Source organism: Gambusia affinis, linkage group LG05, assembly GCF_019740435.1.
Source record: "Gambusia affinis linkage group LG05, SWU_Gaff_1.0, whole genome shotgun sequence".
NCBI classification, from domain to species: Eukaryota; Metazoa; Chordata; class Actinopteri; order Cyprinodontiformes; family Poeciliidae; genus Gambusia; species Gambusia affinis.
In genome coordinates, this window is record NC_057872.1 from 5,139,701 (window position 1) to 5,163,010 (window position 23,310).

General features: G+C 40.8%; 1 protein-coding gene across 21 annotated transcripts in view; it reads right to left on the reverse strand.

Annotated features, from left to right (window-relative positions):
- The window catches only part of rims2a (regulating synaptic membrane exocytosis 2a), a 165,210-nt gene that overhangs the window by 104,390 nt on the left and 37,510 nt on the right, over positions 1-23,310 (reverse strand). For 15 of the 21 annotated variants that reach the window (XM_044117138.1, XM_044117142.1, XM_044117140.1 and 12 more), the window contains one exon: positions 10,480-10,772. In XM_044117138.1, the coding sequence (XP_043973073.1) occupies positions 10,480-10,772 (293 nt within the window). Of the gene's footprint in view, positions 1-4,950; positions 5,721-10,479; positions 10,773-18,795; positions 19,288-23,310 lie in introns of those variants that run through there. The other 6 variants (XM_044117158.1, XM_044117157.1, XM_044117143.1 and 3 more) reach the window with 5 other exon arrangements.

Genomic DNA, 23,310 nt, shown 5'->3' on the forward strand with positions numbered 1-23,310 from the left:
CGAAATCCTTGAAATCCTCAAGACGTTACTTTTGTAAGCAGTTTTCAGAGGCAGTGAAAAAAGACGAGGTGGAGGCCTTGAGGTTGGCGGTGAACGTGCGGGCAGAAATAAGGAGGGTATAATGTCCTACTCTCCCTAAACTGCTGCAGCTAAGGGGCCCTTCAGCCAGGCATTTAACTCTCAGTAGCTACAGGGGAGCAGCTTAGTCAGCTTGATTCTGCATCCACAAGGTTTTAATGTGTAACAGTGGGAAAGTATAGCAGGCCAATGGTAGAGCATAGAATATACGCACAGTCCATTAGAATAGAAGGCTCGAAAACAAAGTAGTAGTAAACGGTTTGTGCAGTAAACATGCTGCTATTCGCGGTGTAGCGGTGTGAAAATGCAGCAGCAGCCACATGCCGACCCTCTCCGTCACATAGAGAGGGTCGTCTGCATTACATCACATATAAGGTTTTGTCTTTGGTCTCGGCGACTTCGAAATCGCTTCAAAATTTGCCAAACTGTCGTGACAGTTTTAGCACAGCGATGCTGATTCTAATAAGATGATGCGGTGTGCCGCAAGAGGAATCCGACAACGCTGTCTATTGCACAGGATATATTTAATGTTCTAATTGCCGTCTGCAGAGCATCACGCGCCGTGCACCTAAAATTAAGATTGTTAGTAGTGTTTTTACAAGCAGCAATTTGCAGCGTTAACTCGTCAACTGCCCTTCAATAAATGATGTCACCGACAAACTGCAATCTGCCGTAGGAACACACAAAGCACCTGGCGCTCAGAGTTTGCTTTGTTTTTTTTCAGGTTTGCATGGAAGAAGCTGAAAGCTGTGATTAAGCTTAAAATATGTCATTTGAAGTCTAAAAATGCAGTCTGATTTCCTTTAGGGTTTTATTGTGATGGTTTGCATGGAGTTGTGTCAAAGTTTATCTGCTATATTTAGACGTTTATGAAACCAGATGCTTGTCAAACTCCTTCAGTGTTTTATTATAGTCGCTTGAAACACTGACCCTTTAAATGGTCAGTATTTAGTTGATTTCACTGTAAGATTTTGTCATAGGACGCTGCACAAATAGGCAAGAAACCAAACCTGTCAATTTGTCACAAATCTTTTGCTGAGAAAAGAAGACGGCGATGGATATCAGCAACCGTAACGACTGGCAGAAATTTGTGTATTTGCAGCTTTTAGATGGCAAGAAGATTCCCATTCATATACAACATATAAGCTTAGTAAGATGCGATCACATATCTCATTATGGAGAAGGTAATCGTTGGACAACATGTCCCACCATCAGGTAGCCTACAACATACAAAAAAACTGGAGGGCATCTAGATTTTCGTATGCTTTCAAGTCTGCTCCAGTGTAAGGAAAAACAATGTTTATGACAGAATAAACCATGTGCCGTAAATTCAGGCAAAGTTGGCGATTTGATCAAATCAACAAACACATCGAGCTGGAGAAGATATGGGCCGGTTTGTAAGCTAGCTACTTCCAACTTCTGTCAACACCGCTGTCTATGAGCCCCAACTAGGTGTGTTACGTCCACAGACAAATTAGCTTGACTTGAACAAGTAGAAGCTAGCCACCAATCGCCGTTGCTCCTTTCAACTCCTGTAATTCACTTCCTACATCATGGCGCTTCAATGTGATTAAGTGACATAGTAGCAAAGGGTCAGTAAGCAAATACCTTAACTAGAGTGACGGTGGTCTAAGAAATCTGACAATCAAGACCCTTTTGAAGACAGCTCACCTCTGGCTAACTGTTAGCTTGCTTGGCTAACAGCAAGCTAACTGTTGCTGTTAGCCAAGCAACAGTTAGTCACTAGGCTGCTGCAGAACAGAAGAGAGGACAAGGAGTTGCAGACCTTGTCCTACAGTTACAAGTCAAAAATACAGCTAACCCTATAGCTATTTTTGTTAAATAAATTATGCCCACTTTACTTTCACTAATTTCTGCTTGTGTCTACATGAAAACATCTGCAATATCACAGTGGCTAGACAATCAAAAAACAGAGTTTTTCCTTGTTATTCACCGAATATGACTTTATAACTTCTTTTTGAAGATGTAATGCTAACAATTGATGGTAATCATTAAAACCGGTAATTGACATATCCCTAGAGGACATTACAATATAGGTTCCAAAGTTAAAGTGTTGAAAGTGAAACGGGAAGGTAAGTAGTTAAGTTCCTGAATCCAACGAGATCTGAAATCTGATTTCTCCTCCTTCTCGTTTTATTTTTTTCCCCCTTCAGACTTAGTTCCTCCTCTTTTCTACCCTAATTATATGTCATAAGAACATGACTATGGGAGCTGCAGAGGTTTGGAAAGCTGCAGTCCACAGCATCTTCCTTGTCTTCCTCTCAGTCGCCATGGTAACTGATGCTGGGATGTTCTTGTCTCTTCCTGGTACTTTTGTCTTAAATTTTGCTTGGTCCCTGTTCAAGTCAAATCCAAAAATCAGAATGGAAAAAGTGCATCTAAGATCTGCGCACCGATAAGCTTGGCAGAGAGATAGAAACTAACAAAACCCATATTCGAGAACTGCCATGTTAACGTGTAGTTTTAATTCTATAATTCATTATATTACAGAAAAGCACAGAAATATTACGCTTCAAGGCACTTTGTTTTCACTACAAGTCCTAGAGTGAGAGTCTAAGTCCTGCCAACAAGACTATATTGGAAATACTGAGTCCCATAAATCAAATTTGGTTTTATATCATATGCAAAATACGAAGCGGTAATACTTTCTATATAGTTTGCATGTCAGCTGAATCTAATAAACTTACAAAAGTTTTTAAATCTGCTCTAGAAAACTCATCAAAAACAAATCATCTCTTTCATATGCTACACAGTGATGTCAAGGATCAGTCAGGTTTTCTGTGAAGGCATTTGAAATGTGAATTCAACTTGCTGCAGCACACGGGAATGCTCTGGGTGCGGGCGTGGGCATGCGTGTGTGTGTGTGTGGGGAGGTGTGTGTGGGTGTGTGTGTGTGTGTGTGTGTGTATACAAGAGGAAAGAGGCAAATTCGGCAGTAGTTTAAATGTAGTTACCACTCAAATCTAAACCCTTGGAACCTTCTAAGAACAGATCCCCACACCCCATTAGGACCTCCGCAGACGCACGCATGCATAATACATGGCAGCTGGATCTGAAAAGGCTCAGCCCATTAGAAGGTTTCTGCTTGGGTAAGAAAGAAACAGAGAGATGGGGGGGAGATAGAAAAACAGACTAACCTTCAAACAGTCAAGGCTGAGCTGGGAGCAGCGTATGTAAGGATGACACTCCCATCAGATTTACCAGGTTCTGTTGTTGTGTCAATGTGAGTGACATTTCACGGTTCAAAGAAGTAAAACTAGCAGACAAGCAAACAGAAAGTGTGGAAGGGCTGCCTTAGTAATAATAGAACATTTACATTTGGAGGTGTTCAAACTTAAGGACTTTCTAGAGATAAAAAAAAAGCTACTGATGGAAAATAAGTTCAATCCAATCAGTCAGATGTGATGATTGCTGGATCACGGTTTCCAGGCACACGGCCCCTCCCCGTTCCACCCATCCAATGCCTGAATGTTCTGGCCATGTAATGTGAGGTGGCAGAGAGCCCAGCGGTGCTGTAAATTATTTCTGACAGTAGGGTGGGGAAAAAGAGGGAAAGACTTGCAGTCCCAAGAGACAGACGACAGGGAACGGTGAGGCGATATGGGAATCAATACCAGCACAGAAAAGAAACTGTGGCCATATGACAGAGGAACGCACGTTTGCAAGTTTTTAGTCTACTGGATTAATGGCAAGATTCAAAATCTCACGTTTCATTCTCACTCTGGACCAGTAGCCTAGTTCCAGCATTTTCTCTCACAGTAATACTGAGCTACGGTCATACTGAAATTCCATGTTTAAAACAAGCTAAGCAACGCCGTATGTGTTTTAGTAATGCCGGACGAGGCCCTCTGCTTGCCTGGTTCCGACTTGACAAACGCACAAGCTGAGTGAAAACCTTCCAAGATTTAAAGCTATGTCAGCAAAGTCATGATTTAAAGCCAATCGCATCATTTCTGCCAATTTTACTCTGAGCCAGTAAAGATGTGTAGTGCCTTTTTTCTTGTTAGCTTGTCAGCACTTCATCAAAGTTGCTGAATGTAAAAATACAAAAGTAAAAAAAATAAATAAATAAAAAACCATTAAAATAAACAGTATGTTTAACTGGAAGAGGGTCCCATTGGTTAAAATGCCGCTTGGGGCCTCAAACACCTCGGGGTCGGCCCTGCAGCTGCTGGAGATGAGTAGGTGGTGTGTCTTTTTGATTGTTAATCGTATCAGAAAGTTTAGTCGCATTGTGAGAGACTAGAGCAGGGGCGTGGGAGAGAGTAGAAGAGGGCTGTACATTCACTTGTTTCAGGATCCTGACTCTTAATACCTCTCCCCCCCCCATGTTCTCCTCTGAGGCAAAGCAACAGCAGCATCAGCAGCAGCAACGGGGGCACACGGGGCTGCTGCGGCGATGCGTTGGGCCGGACACGCTCAACCAACAGCAGATTTAGAACCGGATATTTCCACAGTCTTCCTCTACGAATCATATTCAACTATGGCTCCTTCTTTTCCCTTCCCTTTCCTTCTCTTTACCCTCCAACAGTCAATCAAAAAAAAAAAAAAAAAACCTGAGCACAGCCCACCACGGAAAGTGGTTGATCGCTCCCCGTCATCCAGTCGGGAAATATCTGCAGAAGCAGCAGCAACAGTACTACCGCTGTAAGGTTGCTGTTACGCAGGCTGGATGCGATCGATAAACGCAACAAACCCCCGCCCCCCCCTCCTCCTCCTCCTCCTCCACCACCGCCATCACCTCCCCCCTCCGCCCCCCAAACACCAAATAGCTGCTCGTCTTGCCATACCAAACGAGGGGGAAGCCCTTCCTCATAAATCTGGGCATTTCTTTACAAAGGAATCACTCACCCGATGTTGCCCAGCGCCTGCTCGAAAAGCTCCGTTTGCAGGATGTTCTGAGGTGCGGAGAAAGCCCCGTTGAAATGTGATAAAACCGAGCTACAGAACTGACGCAATGTCTCAAACTGCATTTTCCCCCTCCGTTTTCTTTATATCCTTCGGAAGGTGATCACCCTTTTTTCCCCCTCTCTCAGCACCACTTCATCCCAAATCCGAACACCCCCCCCCAGCCCTCGATCTCCACTTCCTCCTCTGCCTCCTTCTCCTCCTCCACGTTAACTCATCCGCTTTTTTTCTTCAGTATTTTAGTTATCTCCCGGGGCGCGTGGAACGCAGAAAGACAGAAGAAGAAAAAACACCGATCAAGTTCCATATTTCTCCTGCCGCTCCCGGTGGGAAAGTGTCCTTAAATGAGACGCAGTCGAGCTGGGGATCCTTCGGTCATAAATGGTTCAGGTCTGAAGCGACCAAAGAAATAAAGAGGTAGTTCCAATAATGCCGGTAAAAAATAAAAAAATAAAAATAAAAAAGGAAAGAAAGAAAAGAAAGAAGGAAGACAGAAAGAAAAGAGAAAGCCTTCTGTTCTTTTCGCGGCGGTGAAAATCACATCTCGGTGTGCGGAGACAGGGGGGTAAAGGAGCGGCCAGAGTGGGAAAGAAGAGGCGGGCGGAGTAGCCTGTCCTACAGGGCAAACGGCAGCGTCCCTTACCGGCGGTCGGATCAGCTGCTGTCTCGTATTCAACTCATATTTCCCGTAGCTTTGTGAAGAGCGGGGCTACATACATACGCACGCGCGCGCGCACGCAAACACGAGCGGTCCCACGAACACGCGAACGAGAAAGTGACAGGCTATGCAGCTCTATCGTGCGCGCGGCAGAGGATAATTCAGTGCAACGCGGCAGGGCGATACTGTCGTCAGAGTTTTTATATATAGACTACCATATATGGACCACATATGAGGAAACTGTTTGCACAAAAGTAGGGCTCTCCTGACATTATTTTATTTTTTCAAATTTTTTTTAAAGGAACTTAATTCAACGAACCCCACAGACTCAAATTTTTACATAGACATAATGTATGTCATGAAGTTGAAAGGGAATAGGCACTTGAATATGCCTGAAATTATATAGAATCATCTTTTAAAAAAACTCAAACTATGCAAATAAGTTCTGTTTACACACAAAGAGCATTTTTCTGAGCAGAAATGGGGATAAAGACAAGATTTATATAACAGGAGTATTTCATGAAAATGTTCACAGGGGTGGCCACACCAAGTCAATGAAAATGATGAGATGGCATAGCGAAAAAAAATTCAAATAATTTTATTACTTATTTATTTTTTAATCACGGAGGTGGTGGTGGGGTGGCGCCACTTCTTCCAAGAGTTGTGAGTTGTGTTTATCAATCAGTCAGCACAATAAAGTCTCTCTCAACTACTGAACACATGTATGGCCAAGAATGAAACATAAAATGGAAGGACTACACATATTTAGTTCAGAACAAAATATTTATCTTTGAAAACTACTATATTAAATGAAATAAGAAAATATAGTTGCTGAAGCTTACTTAATTCACACACCATATGCATGCAGTCAGTGCCACACATTCATCATAGGAGTGGATATCACAACAATGTTGTCAAAAAGGGAGAATATTAAGCAAAATCGACTTTTTGAGCTTTATGTCCTGTTATAACGTTATTCCCTCATCAAACACACACAGAGTGTTGCCTTGATTCATTCATGAATGTTTCAGAAACCTCCAGACTAGCAGCAGCAGCAGTTAGCAAACAGCTGGTGAAACACCTGGTGAAACTCTGCTTCTGCTGAGCTAAGAGTGATTGTAAGCAGCATCATTGTTGTGATGATGAACAGAAAGAGGCGTGTCAGAAAGCGTAGGAGCTTCTTAAAGTGACAGAGGCCAATTTCAAGGCATTAAACATGGCTATGATGCAAAGTCAAATTTCTTTTAAGTTGTGTTTGACCTATACAGCATTTTCATAACAACTGAAGGTAACATACTTAACTTCTTTAAGTATTCAAAAAATGTTGCTTTTTCCAATGGTACCAGAGAGCTGCAACCAACCTTAAACCTAAAAGAATTAACATAACATAGAATTTTAGCTACAATTATAACGGATGGGGTGGGAAAGACAACCAGAACAGCAAGCATGGAGGGACATACGCTAACCTTTGATGACAAAATCATTGGAATAACTCAAATGAAAACAAAAATTTTATTTACAGTCCTAACAATTCAAATAATGTTTTTACATAGTCTGCCACATTGTTTAATATTGTATTGTCACCAAGAAAGTCAAAGGTCAAAAAGATCATTTGTTCAAAGACCTGAACCTTTGGAGACAACCTGCTTCCAAACAGCCTGATGGCATCACTTTCTGCAGAGGTATTACACTCACTTAGGCTTTTTTTTCAATGAAAATATGTGTAACTCCTTGTACGAATTACAACATGTTATTAGGAAATAATCTTAATAGTATTAAAAGGGTGACAGATCTGAAATAAAACTACTAAAACAAGTTTGAATTGAGCTAAAATCAATAGTTGAAGGAAATCACCAAAAACAAAATACTTTTAGAAGTTTTAGAAGCTTTAGTTTTGCTGAAGATAGAGATATTTTATCCTCAAACATTCAGCGATAATTTCAGCAGTTATTTATAGAAGAAAAAAAAAAGGCGATCAACCCTCCTTCACAGACATCTTCACAGTCAAATATAACCAAAATGATTCCTGTGCTCTACCACTTGCATCTGTGTTTCTGTGAACTTTAATTAAGCCTTCTAACCATCTGAATGGCTGCAGCTCGAGTTGGGCTACAAATCATCCCTCAAACTACGTGCATCCAGTTAAGTTTAGGAGTTTGTCATACTTTTACAGTACAGGTGAGATGGATTTGACTTATCTGGAAAATGTGTCACTATTTGACGATCGCCGTCATGAATCACACGACGGCAGATGTTGTGTTACTGTAGATTCCAAAACGAGTTGCTTTTATTTAATCCTACTGTAACCCAACCCGTTACTGCGCTTCCTTTAGATGTTCAGATTTTCTATTGTCTTATGTGTGCGGTCGCAGATCACAGCAAAACATGTAAAATAAACATTTGATTTTTGTTCCATGAGAAGAAAGACAAAGAAACTCCTTTTCTGATGAGTTTGGTTTAATGTCCAAATGTAAGCTAAGCTACGTTTTGTGACAATTCCTATCTTTTAGCGTTGGATGTTGCCTTTGACTGGGCCAAGATTTTGAATTTCAAAAAGTCCTCCAGTGATTAGGTCAGGAATAATCGCCGTTTGAAGAGTCTCAGCCATGTTGTCGTGCTAAATCTGTGTGCTCATTTTAAATGACACCGCCGAGAACAGGACAAATTAGGGGTCTTCCCAGGTTAGTTCTTCACATAAATAGTCTGTCAGAGTCTCTCCTCCCTTCCTTAGCAGAGCAGACCCCCTGAATTAATTTATATATTGTTTAAGATTAATGAAAGTGGGCTCCGGCGCCTATGCAGCGGGAGTTCTATTTATGGAGTTTCTGCTATCCATCACCGGACATTATCCTGTAAATTTTCAGACATCCAGCTTCCTGTTCCCTGCTACTGCAAATGTAAGCAACATCGGTGCCAGGTTTTCTCAGTGGAAACAGTTCCACTCCTGAAACCGTACTATCAATTAATATGCAGTGGCGAGGGTTTAGACCAAGTCGCGTTAGCAGTCTGAGTCACTCCCTGCATCTCTCTCTCTCTCTCTGACTGATGCTTCACGTCTAGAGCAAAAAAAAAAATCAGAGAAAAAGGGAAACTGGACAAAAAAACTTAGATCACCGAAGCAAAAACTATTCATGAAGAAAGACGAGACGACGAGAGATTGTTCATAGATATTTTTGTGCATACAGATTCAAAATATAAACCTCTTCAAAAAAATAAAAAATAAAAACAGTAGAAGCCCTTCAGTGGGCATAAATTTAACTACAGTACAGTACACAACAATCAAAGAAAGGCAAAGCAGAATCCCAAGTGCAGCATGTTTGTGCTGTCAGCATCCGAGTGTTTTACTCATTCACTGAATGAGGCAAAAGGAACAACAATCTTCTGCATTTTGCCTATCTGAGAATTGCTATTTTTTAAATGATTATTTCTTTATGTTCCCTTAATTCCAAAGCAATGACACTCCTAAACTGGCATGAGGCCACAACAAAAATAACTTGAAGTAAATAACACCAGTTCATTTCAAGCACAAAGAAAACACAATTGATTATTACCACCCTTAATGTCCCAAAGCTCCATCCTGACTGAATCAGACAGGCAATTATTTGTCTTGATATGCGCCGCTGAAGAGAGGGTGAGTGGGTGGATGACTGTTGTAGAAATGCTGACTTAGAGCTAGATACAGAGTATGTGCTTCTGTCTCCTTTGTAGGCATCAGGGACTCGGTGTACCAGTGGTTTTATGTGGGCTCTTGCATCGCTTGTGAGGTTCAAATCACATCCCACATAGACTGACGCACACCCATGGAAATCAGCGCTAATGCTAAAAAGCTCATCTTAGTAGAATCCTGCACTGCGACGTACGGATCTGATCTCCGAAATCATTGGATATAAATATCAATAAAGCATTAATATCCCAAACGTTGCCATGCCATGCTTCCCCTAAACAGCGTTAGCTTCTGGCTGGGGAAGCCCTTTGCAAAAAACCCCACAGACAATCCTACAAAATATGTAAAGAATATTTTTTTTCCTCACTTATATTCACTATTTGATCATTATTACATTTCTTTGTCATGTAGGCTGCCTCGTGCTTTCTGAGGCCTTTGGATGATGATTCTCTCCGTCGTCTTCTTTTTTGTCAGAAACGTTTCCATTTCGTGCTTGCTAGCTATAGCATTGCTGGCTAAAGGAGCAAAGCAGTTTGATCAATTTGACTGGCAGCCAACTAGAAAGATGAGAAAGATGAAATGTTATTTGCAAATAACAAATAACATTTCATCTACTTCCTAAAATAATGGCGTATATGTCACCTTTTTTTGCCAAAAGCATTTTTTTTTAGCCTAAATATTTTTTGGCAATAGAAAGTGGGTGATTTATTTATTTATTTATTCATTTGCAAAATAAAATAAATAAATCACGCACACAAGTCACTTGATGACTAGTGCTATTAAATTAGGAAAGTGACCATTTCAATAAATTATTTTAATCTCTGTTTTATAATAATGATTGAAAAACACATTAGATTTAATGCTACAAAAAAGTATTAAAAAGGTACAGCAAAAAAGACTTTTTAGAGTAGATAGTTTTATTTTTGCTTTTTTTCCCCCCTCATCTTCTCTCCAACATTATGAAACACCCCCTAGTGCGGCCCCATGGGCCTGCAGGCTCCCCCCGGGACCCCACTTTAAAAGAAAACCCACTGGATTAGACAACATAAAGACCCTTTCAACTTCCATAGAGCATGAAATATCACAGAGTATAGATAGCAAGTTTTTCCCAAAAAAACCCCCAAAAAACAAATTAAAACAAAGGACTGACCTGTCTATAGGTGCATCACCGGGCCCCGAGTACCTCAGCCCCGTTCCATTGTCAAGGGATGCCTGTCTGGGCAGGAGCCCGCCGTGAGGTCTGCTTCTGTCTGACGCTGGTGTCAAGTCCCCTGAGGCTCCCTGGTGGGCATACAGGGATGGGTGGTGTAGTTTGGCCTTTTTGCCCTGCGGCCCACCCTCAAACACGCCACGCACCTGACCGGGCTCCGAGTCGTAGAACCACTCTCCTGACTTAGTGAGGATTTCTTGTTGTTTTCGGCACAAGTTGCATACCCACATAACCTGTAAGCAAGAGAAGGGCCCATTTACAACTTCACAATGACCAGGCAGAGATTTATTTTTTCTTTTTTTCTTTTAACTGTATGTTAGACTGTGATGATATGAGTGCTTTGCAAAAGTATTGACACCATGTGAACTTTCATGTATTGTGAAAAAAAAAACACCAGAGTGTGTTTTTATCAGGGTTCCCTGTGACAGATCAAAGCGGCTCATTATTGTGAAGAGGAAGAAAAGTAATACATGTGTGTTTATACATTTAGCCACAGTCAATAAGTGTACAACCATCTTCCTCTGCTTTAACAGCTGCTAGTTTTCTGGGTTATGCCCATTTTGTGCAATGTTCTTCATAAAAAAGCCAAACTCAGTCAGGTTGGATGGAGAGAATCTCTGCAATTTTAAAGTTCTCCTCCAGATTGTAGCCCAGGTTTTTGACATTGCCATTTTAAACACATGCATGTGCCTGCTGCCCCTGTCTTGGTGAACGGTGAATTTTTGACCCAATTTCAGGTCTTCACCACCATCTAAAAGGTATTCGTCCAGTTCTGTTGCGTATTTAGCTCCATCCATCTTCCTTTTAACCTCAATCAGTCTGAAGAAAAATATTCCATGATGCTTTTTTTTATTTACCATAGAAAAGGCTGCTGAGTACAAACACAAATGTTCTTTGTAAACCATCCGTCATTTTCCTCTCACTTCAAAATGATGTGCTAATTTGTGTCGATCCGTCACAATGAAAGACTACGGAGATTGTGTGGGGGAAAAAAAAATCCACAGGAGAAAAACACTTTTGCAAGGCGCAATAATGTACGTTCAATAATGCAACATAACCGTATCACCAATCAAATCACTGCTGGAGGATGAAAATCACTTTTTAACCTCGCTTAAAAATAAGCTTTTTTTTTTCTCTTTTTTACCCTGGAGCAACACAGTTCATATAAATCCACAGTTTATGTTGAGGAAATGACTAATGAAACATCTTACACATGCAGCAGCTCTTGGGATCTTTAGAAATGGAAGTACTGCAGGTTCAAATTGACTTTTTTTTTGTCGTAAACTCAAACACTGTGAGTCCATCCGGCACACGCTCTCACACCGGTTAATGTTCTTATTTGTAAATAAATTTGCAACGGCACAACACTATGAAATTAATTTTCCCACGTTCGATTGTGCCAAATTCAGGTTTTCCTGGACAGAGCCAGAACGTACCAGACAGCCAGTTGAGAGGAGGAAAAAGTTTAATGCGCCACCACAAACCTCGCCTTTCACAGTCCCGGCGCTGACTCAGTTCATTTCCGTTATTGGTATGAGCTGGCCCTGAATTGACCGTTATTTCTATAGATTTACTGAACTCACTTAAACTACTGTCATCTGTGCGGCTAGCGCCCGCAGCTGCTCAACAGGCTGATTTGTATCTGCTCCCTTTCACAAACTGAAGTAGATATTAACAAAAAAAAAGAAGATTGAAAAGAAAAAAAAACGATGGAAGTTTTTTTTCATAAAAAAAAAAAAAGTTAGCAGGGTAGTTATGTGAGGTTTGGGATCCACCAATGCAAACAAACAAAGACACATGCTTCATTGAATGATCTAAGAACAAATGAACTGGCAAAATCACTCAAGATCCCAGAATTCATAGTATTTCACATCTGGGTGCGATGTAAACACATTGGTCGAAGGAGCTCCAAGCAAGCACAGAGAAGGGCCTATACTTTTTCCTTTATCTGTAAGCATGGCGCTACGCTGCAGAATTGTCTGGATCTCACTGGCTGAGTGAAAAACCTCCCTACCTTGGAAAAAGATTGGCTCTGAGCACAAATCAGCTGCTTATGAAGAACTGAGCCCAGATCTGAACCCAGATCTGAACCCAGCACCATTCCCCCGTCGACATACTGCTTCTGTGTTGACCCAAGAGAACGGACCTGGTACTGGAGTTGTCCGGGTCCATTCAGGTCCAGGAAGCCTACCAGAGACATTATCTCACAGAATAACAATACTCTTCCAACAAAAGCAACTTTACAAAAACAGGGGAATTTTCTAGAGGATCTCTTTGCCTAAGTTGCTAAAGCTAGCTGCCGGAGCCTGGAAGCAGACCTAGCTCCTTAACTTAGTGCGACGCAAATTTTATCCGCCATATTGTTTGCTACATCTGACACATCGACCCTGCATAGCATCCTGTCTTTTAGCTATCATAACCTTGCTCACTCACACACATATCTACCCATACACACGTTTGTGACGTTGCTGCATTGTTTTTGATAGTAGTTTAGCTGAAGGTTGCTAGTTTAGTGACAGGCAGAGTTTATAAGCTGTGAAGTTGGGGTTCCGCTTTAATAGATTCTGCTGTGACATAAAGAGAGGTTGTTGGTGTTTGTGTATATGTATGCAGTGCTTGCTGACTGAGAACGGCTCTGATTCTCTCCTTCCTCTATTCCTCTATGATGTTCCACTTGATCCCAGCTGGTACTTGTAGAGCAGGGGTCTCAAACTCCAGTCCTCGAGGGCCGCAGTCCTGCAGTTTTTAGATGTGCCACAGTTACAAAACACTGGAATGAAATGGCTTAATTACCTCCACCTTGTGTAGACCAGTTCTCCAGAGCCTTAATTATTCTATTCAGGTGTGGTGCAGCAGAGGCACATCTAAAAGTTGCAGGACTGCGGCCCTCGAGGACTGGAGTTTGAGACCCCTGCTGTAGAATAAAAACCCGCTTAGACTGAAAGTGGTTTGGCTATCGATTTCTGATAATCAGGTGGTGCCGCGACATGGAAATTTAATCACAAATTGCTCACTTTTATTTATAAATGCCCTTGGGCGCTTACTAACAGCTATTGATAGCCAAGCAAGGCTATCATTTCCCAATAGAGGTACTGCCTGGTAGCTAATTACATGATCACACTTTTAGTGATAAACTTTTTTTAAAACACTACACAACTTAGTTTATTTACTATTTTAGTACCACATTTCCTTTCAAAGAACTTTACAAGACAAATTGATCCAATTTACTGTATTTAAGACATGCAAAGTCAAATCACTGCAATTATGCAAGCAGATTTAAATTGGATGTAATATATTCCGGTCTGATTGCCATTATAAACTGTAGTCATATTCAGTATATAATGCTAAATGTTAAGAAGTTATCTTGCTGAGGATGTCCAGTCAACTGAAACTGAATCATTGACTTTGCAGCAATCCCTCCTCCTGAGCATGCATGTAGTCACTCCACACTACATCTGGTTTCTAATTATAGTTTGTTATGTTTCCACCCAAGAGCAATAACTGGTAAAAGTACAGGTAGCTTTGGGTTATTTGAATTTCAATATCTATGAGAAGGCAGAATGTTCTCTTAAAAGGTTTGACGGGTGAAAAAAAATTATCCGCAAAAAGATCTGGCAGAGCTGTACCGGCAAACATCTGCAGGAGTTGTATATAGCTTACGGTTTTAAAACCTAGTTTACATTTGAATCCACTCGTAATTTCTTCATCATTTTTTCAAGCTTTTGGAATTGCTGGAATATGGAGGTCATGAGTGACAGAAGGACGATTTTCTTAAATCCAGTGCTAGGACTATGCTAGCTTCGCACTTTTAGTTTTGCTAAACACACACAATGGAGCTAGGTTGCAATGGCTGATATTTGTGTTTTCAGGCCCAACACTGCTGCCATGCTCCGGTTCAAGGATGGGCCAGAAACAGAACCAGCAGCAGTCCAGAGAGAAACAGCAAAACACTTAGAAGCCTGAAGAGCTACTGACCAAGACCACTTCAAATAATAGTAAAAACAGGTAAATATAAAGAACAAAGCAAAAATGTAAATCGTTTTCACTGCAGTTTTGTCAGATATTTGAAAATGCTGAACAAATGAAGACTTATGACAAACATTTTAGCCTTAAATTCTAGATTTTTGTGGAGGGGGTTTGCTGTGGTTTTTCTGTAAATTGGATTGCATAAGTAGCTAAATTTAATTAGCGCCCTTTTTTTCAATAGAGGAAAATAATCAAATGTGAAATATATATATATATATATATATATATATATATATATATATATATATATATATATATATATATATATATATATATATATATATATATATATATATTTAGCTGCATCACATTTTCAATAAAACAAACATGTTCTCTACATGCAGCTTGCATGCTACCGTCTGATTCTGACACAGACGACATTTATGACCAGCTATCAGTGTTACAGATGTGCTGTAACTGTGCTGACACACAATGGAAGCAGGGAGGTTATAAATTGCACTTGATGTATCCCGGGGGAACGCGTCCAGGAAGACAGTGACTGCCTCGTTTAAGTGGGCTTATACAAAGAACTCTGCAGTGAACCGCATGTCTTCGGTTGGGAGCCGAGAACCACCGAGGTACGCACACTTCTTTACCGGGGCATCCGACGAAGCGGCAACATAACGGGAACCCCGTAAAATTCTAATTGGTTTTCATCTTCTGAAAATCGGGTCTACAGAACTGGAAGAAACAGACTTGGTGAGACACGCTGCAGTTACCAGAAAAAAAAAATATTTTAATCCCACTCATACCTTACGTCAAATTAATCCAACATAAACCCATTGTTGAATCCATCAGAGCTAGTCTATCTCTGTTCAGCAGTACGACGTTATGCAGACGTCTGCATTATAATATCAGTGTGTGCTGTACTGCAATCACAAGGACTGCATAGATGGAACATTTGTTAGCTTATTATATTTCAAGCATCATGCATTCACGCCCTGGTTTTCAGTGATATTTCCGGCCACTAGCATAAACTCTAAGTGCCCTTCATGTCAACCAATTTGACATCATATTCCATATGATTTTGGGGGGGGGGGGTTTCACCCAGATCCTAAACTAGGAATACTGTTATGATGGAAAAGTGGTGAAGAAAATATGGGTTAGGGACAACCGCTATTCTCGTCACAACGTTCAAAAATATGATCATGATCACTTTTTACTATCTGGTAAAAAAAATAAAAAAGTGTGACAACATTTTTGTTGTATCAAATATCAAACCATGAAAATAATGATTACCATTCACACGTTTAGTTTCATCAAAACAAGTTGTTGTATCAAATCAACAAAAAACATGAAAAATTGACTATTAAACATGTTTAATTGTATGGAAACCAGAGCTTCCCTCAGTGTATCATAAGCCTGGCTTTACTTGTGTCCCCATCAGGCTAAGCATTGCTTATTTTATTATTATTTTTTTTTATATGCTTGCATTTTTTAAGACTTTATAGTTAGTGTTCAGATATTAATCTTCCAATCTTTCAATGACACATAATTACCAGAGATACTTTCAAATTTCTTGTCAACTTTAAGCACTGTTTAACTCTAAAACACGACGGGCCGCTGCATGAGTGACTGCCCTAAGTCCAACCACCGGGCTTAGCAAGTTATCAGGGAAAACCTTGGAAAACAATTTTAAAAAACATGAAAAATTGACTATTAAACATGCTTAATTATATGGAAACAATAAAAAACATGAAAAATTGACAACTATCAACATGCTTAGTCAGATAAGATAAGTCACATCCACTATTAGATTTGGTTTTCTTTTCCAGTAGATTTTTTTTATTATTATTTTATTTGAAGCAACCACAATTAAAAATATGGTTTAAAATGGAATTGCACGTTATGATACTAAATAAATTAAACTATGTCACCAATTGCGGCTTTAAAATTCAGAATGAAACACAAAGAACATCTTCCTGTTCGACCGCACCATTAAAATTGGGAGCAGCTCCCAGTTTATCTGTAGGAAGCAGATAAACTGGGAGCAGATTATCTGCTTCCTACACTGAAAGCCGACGCAAAACACAGACACGAGGTCAGGTCGGGATAAAATCCAGACACACGTGGTGCTCACACAGAACGGTGAACTATGAGAGTTCATGTTCGTAGCAAAACTTCACCGCAGATTCATACGCTGTGAAATAGAACAGCAGTAACACTCTGGAGTTGTGTATATGTTTGCTGAAGACATTCTAAAACACTCCCAAGACACACACACACACACACTTCCCATCAGCCTCGAGGATGGTGGCTGTGGTTTGTAGACAGGCCCCATTTCTCAGTGTGATCCTGTTAATTTCGTTGTTATTATAACAGCACTTGGAAAAAAAAAAAGAAAAACCAAGTTCATTCTACATGCTGTGAGCAGCAGGGGGGTGAGGGGAAATATATTCTGTTTAATGCGCGAGGCGATGTTTACTGAGGCAGTGAAATAAGAGAAACAAACACCAGAACCCTGAGATCAATAAATAATTTCCCTTCTAATGGTTTCTCATCAGATCCAGCGATGGTTTTAGGGACACTAGCAAAAAAAAAAAAAGAAAACAGCTTCTAAAAATACATTTCCACTTATAAAGCTGCCCAAAGCAAGAATGGAGGTCATTCATTATTGAGAGCCATAGAAGGTAAGGAAGCTATATAGAAGGTAATAAAACATCATCATCTAACATAATGTCCCATATACAGCCCCGTCTTACACACAATATGTCAGCTTTAGATTTTAAGGGGAGAAAAAAGAAAATAATCATTTTACAGTAACTACCCTTATCTGTCTCATGCTACAGCTTTCTGCCACGTACTCTCTGTGTCCCATTCAAAAGAATGGAAATGGAACCATTCACACCTGTGGAGGCTGGATTTTTGCAGCATATATGAGAACAATGAGCTCTCTCTTGTGGCCATTAAACTGCACTACAGCCTTATTTAACCCAGGATTTAGAATGAATCAGCAGGAAGCTTTCAGCCGCATCAGCATGCTGAATGAAATGCAGAGCTCAAAGTTAAATCAGCTGCTCCTCCGAATGCTCTAGTCTCCGGTACATACAATGAAATCCATCTGAGGAGCGTGTTTCTATGTGTGAAAAAAAAGGCTAAAATTAGGAGAGAGGTAAGCATTGGGCGGGATGCATTATTCATAGAGCAGTAAACGCGGCGTGTCATAGGTATCGTATTGCATCACCATTACTCTCCTTCACCTGAACTGAGCCACACAGTGAACACTCATTGTTCTGCGAGTGGAGCGTTCCTCCAAACATCGGCACCTGGACGGAGTCCAGCTCCAGAACACACCCGCCAACAGACAGACATCCTGTCCAACACACACTCGAGCAAATTGCTGCCCCAGCTGGGTGGGTGGCTGGGAGGGGGAAGCGGGGCGGCGGAGTGGAGGGGGGCAGGAGATGCATGAGCATGATGGGCTGCAGTGACAGGCATTTCAATCAGCCAGCAAGGCAATGGATGAAACTGCAATTCTACAAATCATTTCAAGTGACAGAGTACCTATGCATTGGCAAAAAAAAAAAAAAACATCATGCAACACTTTGATCTCCCACTTAATAAAAAACATACCATGAATTCTCATATATATATATATATATATATATATATATATATATATATATATATATATATATATATATATATATATATATATATATATAAAAAAGAAAAAGCATGAAGAATATTTGAAGGAAATGAGAGGAAATGTTTGCATTCACATGCCACCGACACAGCCTGCACGTGGTGAATTACATTTTAATGAGTTTCTAATTTTAGGGAGTCCGTTTGTAATAATAATAGACTTGATGAATATTTATGTCCCTTGTTTGAAGTTCAGCAATACAGAGGAGGGGATGGAGAAAAAACCAGGAGATAGTACTGTAGAAATCCGGCGAAATGACTGTCAGACCCGCACCCCTTCAGCCGCTCTATGACCTAAATAAACCTAACAATTTTTTTATTATTATTATTTTGACTGACGACGCCTGCTCTCTGACATAACATACACACACACACACACACACACACACACACACACACACACATGCACACCCCCTCACAGTGGGTGGTTTCTGAAAACCACTTTACATGTCGGTGAGAGGGGATAGAGATTATATTTTAACGCATGTTTTGGTTTTTTACTTCGAGAAAAAAAACAAAAAAAAAACAGCAGAAATGATCTGCACTACAAATGATGCCAGAAAACGCGACGTTCATTCATCTTACCCATTGTGCCGCCGATCCCTGAGCAGAAACACCGCGGTCTGTTAGTCCTTGCGGTGTGAGTGAGAGTCCGCAGTTCCCGCAGCACTCCCGCTCCCAAAGAGTAGAAACTGCTCCGACCTTCAGCACCGCGGACAGCTCCTGCCGCCTCCTTTTTTTTCTTTTTTTTGTCTTCTCCGCCTCCCCTTACTGAAGGTTAAACTGAAATCGACCCAGTTCGATTAGACAAAAGCACCTATAGTTCTAAATGTAGAGTGTTAACGAAAGAAACGAAAAATAATAAAAATACAACCGCGCCGGTAGGTCCGATCAGAAAACGCAGAGTGGGTCATTCTCGGTGCTGCTGAAAGCCCCAAACCAGCCGAGGCTCCGCGGCGTCGGCGGTCCGTGTCGTAGCGGACGTGTCTCCGCTCGGTTCCTCTCCGCTCGCGCTCTCCAACCGACAGACGCGGAAACGCGCTTAGCGGCGGAACACCGTCTGCCGCTCCGTCCGCTTTTCACAGAAACACTTTGCGTAATTGCAGACTCGGTTTGTGCTGCTAATGTCGTTTTTTGTTGTTGTTTTTTTTCTCCCCCCTCCAACAAATCATGAATGACCGTCGCTGCTTTCATTGTTCGTTTCGCGTCATGCTGCCCCTTATCTACAGGTAGCCAGCAGATCCAAACTTGTGGAGGAAACTTTGGCAGATAAAAAAAAATCCTGCAATTATTACGTTTTATGTTTCTTAAATGACAAGTTATTTAGGCGGGTTCCGGTTTAAGGGCAGCATGGTGCCGATGGTGATACAATGGCTTCTTCACAAAGACGCAAATGATTTTAAGTTCCACCCGACTATAAAATTATGACCACTGACAGGTGAAGTGTCATGCAACACTTTCATCTCCACAACCAACTAATAACCTAATATATGCGTCCTATTTCCATCCCCAACGCACAGCGGATGGAGAGAGGATGCATATATTAGGTTAGAGCAATTGTGTGAAGCAGAAAACAATGGAAGCATCAGAATTTGTGAATTATCAAGCCAATACAAGCTGACGTTTTGCTAAATTCCTTCAAACTGAAGCGTCTGTGTTTGTGTTCCTGGTCCGCAAAGCTCACCGTCTATCAAAACTGATCCAAGAAGGGAACAGTGATGACCTGCCTAGAGGGAGCGGTGCACCGATTGCAGTTTTACGGCCAACTTACGATATTTAAAAAGGCTTACTTGCTGATTCCGATTTTGGTCTGAAAAGTTTCTAAATATAGTGACAAAAGTTGGTAAATCGGAAACAGTGTTTTGTTGCTCATGTGTGTCTCATTTCTGAAAGCCCACTGCTGTCTCCCATCAGCAGCAGGGATTTTAAGGGACGAAGGGATTTTTCTCATCTCACCTCCTAGTAACTGGTATGGTATTAATACTGATACTTTATTTTATTAAATAGAAACAAAACAAGTATGGCTGTATTATGACTCCTACTAGAAAATACAAGTTCTGAATCTTTTTCAGTGTTGTTGTTACATTAATAGTCTAACCATGTGTAACTGCCCACCAATAAAAATAAGAAGAAAAAAAAAAAATCAACAAATGTAGCTCGCTACCTATTTCTATTTCCAAGTTCACATCAATACTTTTTTTTCCAAGCAAATAAGCAAACACCAAATCCACAGAACATACATCTATCTATACATCTTAACAGATATGTTTCTTAAATGACAAGTTATTTTGAAGGCATAAATAATTTATGCTTCCAACCAAAAACGACTATTATTGTTTTTGGTTTATGTCATCCTCTCTCTAAAACACACAAGTTGAAAACAGTACAGCTGAATTCTGTGGTGTTTGAAATTCAAGCTGCTATAGCCATGTTTTACCAAGTCTAAATACAGGTCACACATTCTTATCTTCATCATTTCTTTAAATGACTTTATTACTTTATTTTATTACTGCATAAAACAACAGTTTTTTGTTTGGTTGGGGGTTTTTTTTTCACAAAAATAAAGCTGAAATGTTTAGTCAAATTTTCACAATTACAAAATTAATGTAGCGCTTCCACTATTGCAAATGGAGTACCGTACTGCAGCAATTAACTTATCCACATTTTCAGAGTTTTAAAGTGATAAAAAAATAACAACAATAGTCACTAACCAAGCTTTTGAGATTTTTTATCTTTTATTTTTATTTTAAAGACTATGTATATATCCTAAAATCAATTGAAATGTGTTGCTGAAATATGATAAAATGTGAAAAAGGTTCTTGGGTTGGGAATAAGTTTGCAGCATCTTCAACAGCAGACAGACCTCGGAGTTTCTGAGTCTATTCGAAGCCTCATCAGCAGAAACTTTGGGTCAATGCAAGATACTCTGAATGTTAGTGAACTTGTGGTCATATAATGCAAACAAAAAGATTACATTTAACATGTCCAGTTAAAATCAATTCAGCAGACCCCTCATCTTTCCCTGCACCACCAATTTCACAATCAGTTCCTCTGCAAAGTATCGCATGCCGATGTAGCATACAGAGCTCGGCTAGTTGCCGCTGACACAAAGCCTTGTGAATATTCAATAGCGTTTCACAGAACAAGATCTCTCTCGCCACTGCTGTCACCATCTGTGGTAGAGCGAAAGAGTAGACGGATGGAAAAAGAACAGATTTCACCACCGCCGCCTATTTCACTGACACACAAGCTTTTAGACAAGATTGCGGGACACACAAAAGTGTGTTCCGTTGTCGGTCCCAGAGTAAACAAAGAATCTGTCCATCTGCGGCCACAAGCGTGCTTGCACAAAACGAGGCACGTTTTATATCACAGCGGCCCTGATGTGTTAATAATATATGGGAGTTATCTTGCGAAGCTACTGCGCGCTTGTCTTCCTGAGGAATGCAGAGTTCCCAAATTCAAAAGGTCCACTTCTGCGCAGAAAGCTTTCCACCTCAGCAAACTCTTTGTGCCACTAACTGACCCTGACTTCTAAACGTCTGCATCCAGGAGCTGCACTGCTTTCCTAGTCCAAGGCTACTGTAACTCCTGTTACTGCCTACAGTGCAGAGTCAAGTATTCCTTCTGTATTGTACTCTCATGCTCATTTAAAGTGGAGTATGTGCCGTATTTGCTGTAACATAGACCACTAATGGAGAGCCTACCTTGCGCACAGCAATCATCATAGATGCTTAAAATGCTTTGAATTTGTATTCAAGGGGCCGTATTAGGTGCTTTCAAGTCACATAGCGTAATTTTTACAGCACAATCAAATAAAAATGACACAGTTGTTATAAAAATGCTGTATATATATCACATAACTTTAAAAAAAAAAAGTGTAATTTAATGCCTTGAAATTGAGCCTCTGTCTCTTTAAAAACTCCTGCTCTTTCTGAAACGCCACCTTCAGGAAGTCATCACAACATGGCTCCTTGATTAGCCCTTTAACAACGTTTTTACCAGCATTGCACTGAGAAGTAGCTCCTATAATGAGCTCAGCAGATGCACAGTTCCAGCAGGTGTTTGCTAATTGCTGCTGGCTAGTCTGAAGGAGCTAAGTGGGGGGTTGTCACGGAAGAGAGGGCTCCTCTGTGAGGAGGAAACTCGGAAACTGCAGCTCTGAGCCGCGAAGGCAAAGCTAGGTCCACGCTGACGTTTTGCACAGCTGAACGGTTGCCACGGGAGATGACAGGATCTCCCAAGCATGCACAAAGGTAACACCGCAGGTACGCTTTTGACAAGGGAATGACATTATAGTGTGGTTCAAAACTCAAAAAAGTCAACTGAAATGGTCTGCATAGTGAGGTAACAGATGTGACAGGGAGGCAGGGCAACAACAGGTGAGCTCATGTCCTAACCTATCAGGCACAGTCTATGAAGTCCATCGTCAGCCTGCTGCCACTGTTATTACTCAACACCGTCTGCACAGAACAGTAACCGATCTCCCTGGCATTATAATCCAGAGGATGATGGACAGCCACACAGCCGGAGGTTTGGCATCAGGGGGACGAGCAGGACTGGGTTCTGTCTCCGTCTTTCTGCTGCTCTAATTTTTCAGAGGACCCTAATCATGTGTATTTAAATGTATTGTAATCGCCGTTTAGCAAAAAAAAAAAAAAAGAATTCAAAAGTTACCTCTCACAGAAATTAAGAGTGAATCATTACATTTTACTACCATTACATGTCCAGATGAACATTCACAAGCCAAATAATCCACATCTAGTTTTAGATGACAGAAATAAAGACGGTAAAAGAAAGTGATGGAAGTGTCACGATAGTCAAACTGTTACATCATGTTACCAAAGCAGAATCTGTAGCAGCTCCATATGCCAAATGATGGCTATGACAGTTATCTGGCCTCGGTTAGCTTCAGAAAACAAAGCAGTGCAACAGCTGAAAACACAAGGGGCAGCGTTGTTGCCTAACTTAACGGCTTTATCGCTATACGTAGCAACTTTTCGAACCCCTCCGGTGGCTTTTTGTTGTCTTCTGAAAACCGCCAACAGTCAGAACAGAAAGACTCATTTCACTTTGTGCGGCCACACTGCAAAATAAATC